The sequence below is a fragment of the Mytilus edulis genome, chromosome 5 (assembly GCF_963676685.1).
Source record: "Mytilus edulis chromosome 5, xbMytEdul2.2, whole genome shotgun sequence".
NCBI lineage: Eukaryota > Metazoa > Mollusca > Bivalvia > Mytilida > Mytilidae > Mytilus > Mytilus edulis.
Window position 1 is genome coordinate 11,348,760 of NC_092348.1, and position 10,550 is coordinate 11,359,309.

General features: G+C 33.1%; 2 protein-coding genes across 2 annotated transcripts in view; both read left to right on the forward strand.

Annotated features, from left to right (window-relative positions):
• The window catches only part of LOC139522965 (nucleolar protein 9-like), a 28,714-nt gene that overhangs the window by 13,098 nt on the left and 5,066 nt on the right, over positions 1–10,550 (forward strand). The window contains exon 7 of the mRNA XM_071316652.1: positions 3,388–3,525. Coding sequence (XP_071172753.1) covers positions 3,388–3,525 — 138 coding nt within the window. The remainder of the gene's footprint in view (positions 1–3,387; positions 3,526–10,550) is intronic.
• On the forward strand, positions 7,152–10,232 carry LOC139522975 (uncharacterized). Its single transcript, XM_071316666.1, has 2 exons — positions 7,152–7,352; positions 9,017–10,232. Exon 2 carries the CDS (start codon positions 9,086–9,088, stop codon positions 10,211–10,213), a length of 1,128 nt encoding a protein of 375 aa, XP_071172767.1. The 5' UTR covers positions 7,152–7,352; positions 9,017–9,085; the 3' UTR covers positions 10,214–10,232.

Consider the following 10,550-nt stretch of genomic DNA (forward strand, 5'->3'; position numbering starts at 1 on the left):
TATATATCTCAACTTGTACGATTCGCTCGTGTATGTAACAATGTTTTAGATTTTAACGAGAGAAATTTATGTATTACTGATAAATTATTACACCAGGGTTTTCGATATCACAAACTAGTCAAAACATTTACTAAATTTTATCATCGCTATAAAGACATCATTCGTAAATATAGCTCAACATGCAGACTTCTAATACGTTCAGGTATTTCACATCCAATTTTTTATGGTAATATTCTTTATAAAGCACAAAGGTCACTGGGGTAAAGCTGATGACCGTAACTGCATTCACGGTCATCCCAAGATGTCGGATGAAAAATTAGGTCAGTTTCTGTATCGTCTGTTAAGGTGTTTCTATATCATTTTCTTGACAAATCATACATTGAAACGATGTAAATTTATAAAAGAATCACTCGGAAATCACTACTTACTTCTGAGAAATGTGCATGAAACGGGAAATTCGATTTGAAAAAATCGCCAAGATGACCGTAAATCACAATCGAGATGACCGTAACAGAATCAGCGATTCATAACAAGGCTGACCGTAACTGCTATTAAGATGACCGTAATTTGTAAATGATGACCGTAACTTTTAAAGGATGACCCTCAATTCTAAGAAATATCCGTAATTATATAACTATCTTTTTGTATCAAATGATTGCCAAAAGACATGCAAATGAACAGGAAGGGAAAACATGCCACAAAAGCGCGATAAAATGACACCTTACAAGCATAATAAAAAAAATGGGGTGCACAGCCTTCAGCTGCTCGACAAAAGATTTTTGTTTGTTTCTGGGATTCCTTTTAATGACATATAATAAATACACATTTTTAAAAATGCCAAAAAATTGCATGTACACCCATTGATATTATATAGTCTTTCATTTTGTCGTGCAAATAAAATAACAGAAATATTTTGAAAATATCATTCGAATAAAATAGTGAAGGTGAGCTCCAGCAAAGTAGATCCTTAAAATAGTATTGTACGAAAAGCGTATCACAAGGCGGAACGTTGTCAATTTGTATATATACAGAAATGTTATTCATACAGTCAGGATTCTACTTCTTCAAAATTATCTCCCCATTACGCCAGTTCATGCTCACAATCGTAGAAATGGAAGCCATTGTAGGCATGACGCTCTGCCAATTTTGCTCTTGAAAACTGCTAAATTTATCCACATAGCACCATTACGATCGATCGTTATATGTCAGTTATATTTTAAAAGACAAATGTATCTACTAGCTAATGAGCATTAGTTAATGATCTTGTCTGCATTGGTTCAACTTAAAAATATTGTCTGTTCGGATGTCAGATGGAATTTTTGAAAATTCTTAAGCATTTAAAAAAATTCTAATTAAATATTTCGTGGAAGGGCAGACTAAACATTTTCAGTGGTTGAAGATTATAAACCCTAATTATCACACACAAGAAAATCATATTTTTTCGAAGATATCCATTTTCACCATCCAAATTAAAAGACTGTCGTCAAGTACTTTTAGAAAAAATAGCTATTCGAACGCACCTACTCTGTTTTTGTGATTCATTAGATAGGTATCTCACTTGACCCATATATTTCATCTTTTCGTACTGTCATTTTTTTTACGTTATAAAGTCAACCTGAAGCTTTGATATATAATAATGATAGAATCTGAAGCGAGATGCTATATAAAATACTCTTGCTTTGTACGTTTTAAAGACAAAATATACACCCAAAACATGCCTTAACATAAAAAGGTGCACTCGATTTTTCTCTTTTCGATACAATCGTTACCTGTTTTGGGGAATTTTTTCTTGATTCACATAATGGAAGGGCAGACACGAAAATTTCTGACCTAAAAGATTGATATGTTCCACGTCCGTGATAAAAAAAATCGGAGGTTATGCATTTTCTACATCCAACTTTAGATACTATATATAAAAAAGAAGATGTGGTATTATTGCCAATGAGACAACTATCCAGAAAAGACCAAAATGACACAAACATTAACAACTATAGGTAACCGTAAGGCCTTCAACAATGAGCAAAGCCCATACCGCATAGTCAGCTATAAAAGGCCCCGATAAGAACCATGTCGTCGACTTGAATCCGGTTAAAAAGAAATTTATGAAACATATTTATATCCGCTAACCGAGCCCTTATTGAGATCGACAAACTCAACAAAAAAGCTTTGAATACAATACGGATATTTCTTAGAATTGATGGTCATCCTATAAAAGTTATGGTCGTCCTATATAAATTACAGTCAGTCTTTACAAATTACGGTCATCCTTTACAAGTTACGGTCATCTGTTTACCAATGACGGTCATCCTTGTTTTATGTTACAGTCATCTTCAAAATATTTTGATTATGATTTACGGTCATCTTAACGATTTTTTCAAATCGAATTTCCCGTTTCATGCACATTTCTCGGAAGTAATTAGTGATTTTCGAGTGATTCTTTTATAAATTTACATCGTTTCAATGTATGATTTGTAAAGAAAATGATATAGAAACACCTTAACAGACAATACAGAAACTGACCTAATTTTTCATCCGACATCTTGGGATGACCGTGAATGCAGTTACGGTCATCAGCTTTACCCCAGTGAAGGTGTCAGTATTCACCTCAGAAACTTACAAAACCTTTGAATAGACTTATTAAGAAGGGATATAATTACGATACTGTTGTCAAGTCATTAAAGATTGCATATTTTGGCGTTAATATTGAGTCACTGATAAGGTCTTTGCATCGGAACTAAACACATTATTTTTTTTTAAAACAGTTGTTGGCATGACACGGGTTATGTTCTTCTCATATATGTTATGATGGTATGATACTAAACCCCTAACGGGAAGGATTGTGCCTGATGTTCATATGATGAAATCATAATCTTTCAGTCAGTTTAATTGTAAGTCTGGAGCTGGCATGTCAGTTAACTGCTAGTAGTCTGTTGTTATTTATGTATTATTGTCATTTTGTTTATTTTCTTTGGTTACATCTTCTGACATCAGACTCGGATTTCTCTTGAACTGAATTTTAATGTGCGTATTGTTATGCGTTTACTTTACTACATTGGTTAGAGGTATAGCGGGAGGGTTGAGATCTCACAAACATGTTTAACCCCGCCGCATTTTTGCGCCTGTCCCAAGTCAGGAGCCTCTGGCCTTTGTTAGTCTTGTATTATTTTAATTTTAGTTTCTTGTTTACAATTTGGAAATAAGTATGGCGTTCATTATCACTGGACTAGTATATATTTGTTTAGGGGCCAGCTGAAGGAAGCCTCCGGGTTTGGGAATTTCTCGCTACATTGAAGACCTGTTGGTGACCCTCTGCTGTTGTTTTTTATTTGGTCGGGTTGTTGTCTCTTTGACACATTCCCCATTTCCATTCTCAATTTTATTTTGTAGTCTCTAAAGGCAGCATTTCATTGTTTGGAACCAGTAGAAAGAGAAACGAAGGTGGCACCACTGTTGCTATCACTAACTACGTATGAGATATATTATGGTATGACAGACAGTGATGTAAAGAAAGAAGACGAAACTGATGTAAGTAATTAGTTAAGAAGATATAACTGATACTATTCTGACAATAAAATTAGGACTTAAAAAATGATACCCTTTTTACCATTTTTATTCATATAATCTGCAAGATATTTAAAAGGTACATTCATTTTGTCTTCCATTGGTGCAAAGTGACACAGATAGGCACTTACTCATTATATTAACATTCCCAGTTTTCAATTCAATTGTTATTATAGTGAACTCATCTTGTCAGATAATGTTGACAGACAATAAAAATGAACTAAAATCAACATGCTTTATGGTCATTTATGTCTGAAGGAAAATAACAATATATTAAAGGCGAATTTTAAAACTATCTGTGTCAACATATTCTGGCTACTACCTAAACAATCTCTTCAAACAAGAATAATTGACGTACAACTGTCATGGTCCTGATAAGATGCAAACACTTTCTAATGAACCAGGTTTTATAGTATATGATCCTCCTACTTTTCAGCTGTCAGTGAACTATGAATCATCGAAATTATTATTTTTACATTCACAGCCTTTAATACTAAACACTTCACCAGATGAAAAAGATAAGGTGTGATTACTGTGTTCATTCTAATCCTCAAAGTCCAGATGAAAAATAAAAAAAAGTTTGGAAAAAAAACCTAAATACATAGTTTGTGATATAACGAGGCAGACTTGGGGTCAATTACATTGGAATGTAATTAATTAAATTACACATTACATTGCAAAAATGATCAATTACACTAATTACACATTACATAGTTTTTGAAATGTAATTAATTAAATTACAATTACTTTACTAAAGTAATTAATTAAATTACACATTACATTTTATCATAATATTTTTTTAACAATATTATTATATACATGTATATAAAATCCATGTGTAAAATATGCATGAAGTACCGATAAGCATAGTTTAAGCGTTGCATTTGATAATCATTCTATTACAGAAGCCTACAGCTTCTTGGTTAAAGATGAATATCTTATTCTACAGGCTAGTAACGACCTTGTTTTACAGTTGAGTGATTTTAAATCATAATCACCTGTACAAATCCACTCATGCGTGCATATATAAACCCGTGCACACCTGTATTCTGTCTCATTTTATTCTAAGGCTAGAACGAGTAAAGTAAAGTAAAAATAAAATTGCTGAATCAGCAGACACGACTCGTGTCTATACTTTATAATGTCTAGTACTGAAGACTCCGACTCGGGTCTTTCCCAGTCCAGCCAAGTGGCGGCGGACATTATGTCCATTCTGGCTTCGGGGGACGAAGCTAGTTTCTCTGGGTTTTCTGCAGTGGCTGATGAGTCAGTACACTTCTCACCACCCAAAAAGAGACAATTAAAGTCGGTCGTGGTTCCCCCAGAAAGTGTTAAGAAATTAAAGAAAACTAGCACAAGTAAACAAAACAATGAAAGAGGCCCGGGTAAGGGACCTGGCAAGAACAAGAAAGGAAAGGCTCCCGTAAAACGGGGAAACATTGCAAAACCTTCAGATAAAGATAAAGAAAGAGAAGATGAATTCAGAAGAATTTATTCTAAACTAGAACTCTTGTTAGACAGGCAAAATAGTAATGCCGACAGATATGAATTAGCGAGTGCACCGGAACACCCGGTTGCACCGGAAGAAGACGAAGGTGAAGGTGAAGTTGACTTTAGTCAATATGACATTTTTGGAAACAATGCAGATGATGAGTTTGAGTCAGAGGTAAACAGCGAAGAAGAGTTCGCTTATGCTATACCAAAAATTTTTGAAGATGATGACAAGTTTGGTGACGAAACACATAAGAGTATCGCTGCTCTTGTAAACGCTGTGACAAATCGTAAGTCTGTTATTACAGAAATAGCTAAGGATTATAAAGTTCCTTCAAATAGCAAGTCTTTGGCACCTCCTAAAGTTAATCCTGAGATTTGGCATCTATTGAATCGCCAAGCCAGAAGTGATGATCTGTCCTTTCAGACCATACAAAGGATCTTGGGTTTTGGCATTGTACCAGTAATACGTACTGCAGAAGCACTGACGAAACCAGATGCAGTAAAAACGGTGGCTAAAATGAGGGTCAACATTAATAATGCCCTGTCAATGCTTTGTGCAGCATTTTTTGAAATATCATATGTTAGACGCATGACACTGAAAAACAATATGGATCAGAAGTACCATCAACTGTGTACAAGACATTTAGACGTTACCGAATATTTGTTCGGAGTTGATGTGTCCAAGAAAGTTAAAGATATTATGGTGACTTGAGAAACACCAATACCACTCAGATTACAATTCTACCTTGACAGGTAAGTTTGTATCTAGCCTATAAAATACTTATTTGGCCTTGAGAATTGAAAGGTCAGTTTATCCCATGCATACAAAAGAAGTTTACCTATGAGGGTCAGAATGGGGTTTACAGAATAGAGAATACATGTAATAGCAACAAAAAATAATAGAGAATAGAGAAAATGAACATCAAAATAAAGAATAGAGAATAATTTACTGCAGTGCAAAAGTATAAAGAATAACTGTGCATAATAAAAAGGTAACTTAGGTAACTGTAAGGCATACTGATAATATAATCATGATCAATGAACATAATTGATAAATCATCTTGTAACAGAAAGACTAAATAGTAAAATCATTTTCATGAGAATTTTACAGAATGAGAGTTTTTTCAAGGCTATTAAAAGAAAATGCCCTAAAACTTTAAAGAATACAGATATTAAAAAACCCATCCAGGTCCTCATGTTATTTACCTTGTCAAAATATAGGCCACACCATTGTTATGCCAAGAATAATCTACACATCTAGTCAAGCTGGTTTTAAACTAGAGATCTAGTCAAACTGGTTTGGTATAACTGACAGTTTGCTCCTGCCCTAGATGTCTATTTCACACTGACCTTATGTGTTTGTGCTTAGAGTACATTGTACTGTCATATTTATTGGTTTTCTGTTGGGGCATGATCTAAACCAGCAAAACAGTGGCTTGAGATTTCAATTTAAAAGGAATCAATAAAATCTTAAAAGTTTATTCTATATGAACTGATTTTAGTATAATAAATTAATATTTGGAATTTCATATCCTGATTGATGATTTTTTTTGGGACCAAGATGTTTTCTTCATTCTAATTCACATTATAATTATTTAACCTTCAATTCACATTAAAAGATAAAAAAAAAATCAGCTCACGTTTAGAATATTTTGCAACTAAATTATAATCCTTTAGAATTTGGTGTAAACAAAAAACAAGAGAACCTGCAAGCAGAGTCTATTTCTATAAAGCCGATAGTTTTTTTATATCTGAAAAGAAAACTAACACGTAAAAAAAAGGCCGAAAGTAACCCCTAAATTTCAACATTAACATATTTTGAACAATTGAATCAAGATGCACAAAGTTTAAGCATTGGTCAGAATATAGGGTTCTTTTGTACTTTAACAATATCACAATAACAATAAAGTGACCTTAATTTTGGACAAGGTAAATGGCATGAAGCCAAATTTACCAACTTCTTTTGTATGAATGGGATAAACTGACCTTTCAATTCTCAAGGCTAAATAAGTATTTTATAGGCTAGATACAAACTTACCTGTCAAGGTAGAATTGTAATCTGAGTGATATTGGTGTTTCTCAAGTCACCATAATGATGCCCAGAAGATGAAGGGAGTTGTAAATACAGCTACTTCAAAAAACTGGAGACAAGGGGGTTGCAGCTATGGTTGCCCCCCAGGTATAAACAGGGGCAGAGGAAGATACCAAAACAACAATTATGGCCAAAGAGGCATGAGAAACTCCCGCTACAGAGGGAGAGCTGGTTACAGAAACCAAAGAGGCAGGAGATATTAGAGGTAAAAAATCTATCTCCCACTTTTATAGCTGGGTCTATTCGTTTTGGTTTACATAATTGGGAAAAAATATCATACGATCCTTGGATTCTTAGTCTAGTTCAAAACGGTTATGGAATTGAATTTGAAAATAAACCGGTTCAATTTTTTATGCCAAAAATTATGAATTTTGACAAAACTGAAATAGAACTAATTGATAATGAAATTCAAATTTTATTGTCAAAAAGTGCAATACAAATTTCAAATCATGAGAAAGATGAATTTATATCAAATATTTTTCTTGTTCAGAAGAAGAATGGGAAATATAGGCCTGTAATAAATTTGAAAGGTCTGAATCAATATGTGAAATATTTTCATTTCAAACAGGAAAATTTACAGTCTGTTCTGTTGAATATTAGCAAGAATGATTATTTTACATCAATAGATTTATGCGATGCATATTTTTCAATTTCAATGAACAAAAAATGTAGAAAATATTTGAAATTTGTTTGGAAAGATCAGATTTATGAATTTACTTGTCTTTGTTTTGGGTTAGCAAGTGCACCTAGAATTTTTACAAAACTTATGAAAGTAGTTTTTTCTCATATAAGGAACCAAGGAGTAGGGTCTTTTTTCTACATAGATGATTCATTATTACATAGTCCCTATGAGAACATTTGTTATGAAAATACTGTCATGTTGAGAAATCTGTTACACTCTCTAGGGTTCTTAGTAAATAAAGAAAAATCAGTATTCATTCCAACACAGAGAATAATTTTTCTAGGATATTTGATTGATTCTGTGCAATTTAAAGTGTTTCTGACAGAAGAAAAAATACAAAAGATTTTGAAAAGTGCAAACAAAATCTATAGTTTATACAATCCTGTTATCAGGGAAGTAAGTTCTTTAATAGGTTTATTTACTTCAGCTTCATGTGCAGTTTTATTAGCACCAATTTTTCATAGATATTTAGATATTGAGAAAACTTTAGCTTTGAGCAAAAACAATGACAATTATGATGGTATCATGAGTCTCTCCGAGAATTCAAGAAATGAAATTTTATGGTGGATTAAAAATGTAGATAGGAATGAAGGGAAAAGTATAAGCTTTGGTACTCCTACTGAGTATATTGAAACTGACGCTTCTAAAATTGGATGGGGAGCGGTTTATGGTAAAAATAAGACTCAAGGAAGATGGATGAAATCTGAAAGCATTTCACACATTAATATATTAGAACTTTTAGCTATAAAATATGCATTTTTTTCATTAGGAAAAAACATTTCAAATTCTCATATTTGCATTAAATCTGATAGCTCTACAGCAGTTCAATATATAAATAACATGGGAGGTAGTGTTGTAGCACTATTGGAAGTAGTAAGAGAAATATGGTTCTGGGCTGCTGATAAAAACAATTTTATAACAGCAGTCCATATTGCAGGGAAAGATAATATCACTCCTGATCAATTGTCAAGAAATTTTAGTGACTCTTCTGAATGGAAGTTGAAAGAAAATATATTTAGAAATATTTGTGGGCATTTCTTTCAACCAAATATTGATTTATTTGCTTCTAGACTTAATAAACAGTTAAGTAAATATGTCTCATGGTTTCCAGATCCAGATGCTATGGCTTCTGATGCTTTTTCTTTTTCTTGGAAAAATTATTTACCATATGTTTTTCCTCCTTTCAGTATCATAGCAAGAATTTTGAACAAGGTAGAAGAGGAACAGGTGAGAATGGTTTTAATGATAGTTCCAACATGGCCATCCCAACCTTGGTTTCCAAGATTATTGAATTGTTTGGTCGATTATCCTGTTATTCTCCCTTTTTGTCAAGATCTTTTAAGACTTGTACACAACAATCAAAAGCACCCGCTAAACATGAGAAAGTTATTCCTAGTCGCTTGTGTAGTATCAGGCATTCCCTCCAAAAGAAGGGAATTTCAAAATCAGCTAGAAACATCATCGCTCAGTCATGGAGAGTCTCTACCTCGCGACAATATGAATATAGTTGGCGGAAATGGTATCTTTGGTGTAATACACAAAAAATCAATACCACTTCACCAAATGAAGTACAAGTATTGAATTTTCTCGCTAGACTCTATGATGATGGCAAATCTTATAGTTGCATTAATATGAACAAATGTTCTATTGGCCAGACTCTGGCATCAATTGGCTGTAATACAGTAATCAATAGTAATCTCATTTCCAGATTTATGAAAGGAATTTTTAATGCAAGACCACCTTTGCCTAAATATTCCATCACATGGGATGTTGGTAAAGTTGTTCGTTATTTAGAAACTTTATTTCCACTGGAAAGTTTAAGTCTCACGATGTTAACTTTAAAAATTGCAACTTTATTAGCTTTAACTACTGCTCAAAGAGCTCAAACTTTGACAAATTTGAATTTGAATTACATGGAAACATCTAGTAAAACTGTTGTTTTTACTATGAACTGTTTACAAAAAACAGACAGAACTGGTAGGATTAACCAGAACATAACTCTGGATACATACAAGAAAAAAGAACTTTGCCCAGTATACACATTGAAATATTATTTGAAGGCTACCAAAAAATTGCGCAAAGATGATTATCTCCTGGTGTCTTTTAGAACATGGCGTAAAATATCAACCTCAACTTTAGCTCGATGGTTAAAAATTGTCTTGACTTCATCTGGTATTGATGTTACAAAATTTCAGGCGCATTCTTTCAGAGGCGCCTCTACATCTGCAGCTTTTAGTGCTGGTATCACTCTAGATATAATTATGAAAACAGCAAATTGGAAATCTGCAAAAACATTTAAGAAATTTTATCTAAGAGAGGTTGAAGCTAAAAGAGGTGTAAAGACAGGTAAAAAGAAATTTATTAATGCTGTTTTGTCTGTTTAATGACAACCTAAATAATATTTTACAGGAGTTCCATTCTTTACAGAAACCAATAACATTGTACGTGGATTGACCAGAGCCGTCGATTTTTCCAGGATTGTGTTCATGGTGTTGTGTTGGATATATAAATGAACTTTATGGACTTTGTGTCATGATTATGTGATTATGATAATTGTAATATTTTATGACAGCATTAAATGTGGATGTTTCAAATCTTATATTTGTGGCCATTTTTATCTCATTTAATTGATCTCTTTGCTTTAAAGATTCATCTTTAACCAAGAAGCTGTAGGCTTCTGTAATAGAATGGACCATCATCCAAACATCCATAGGATGTGAT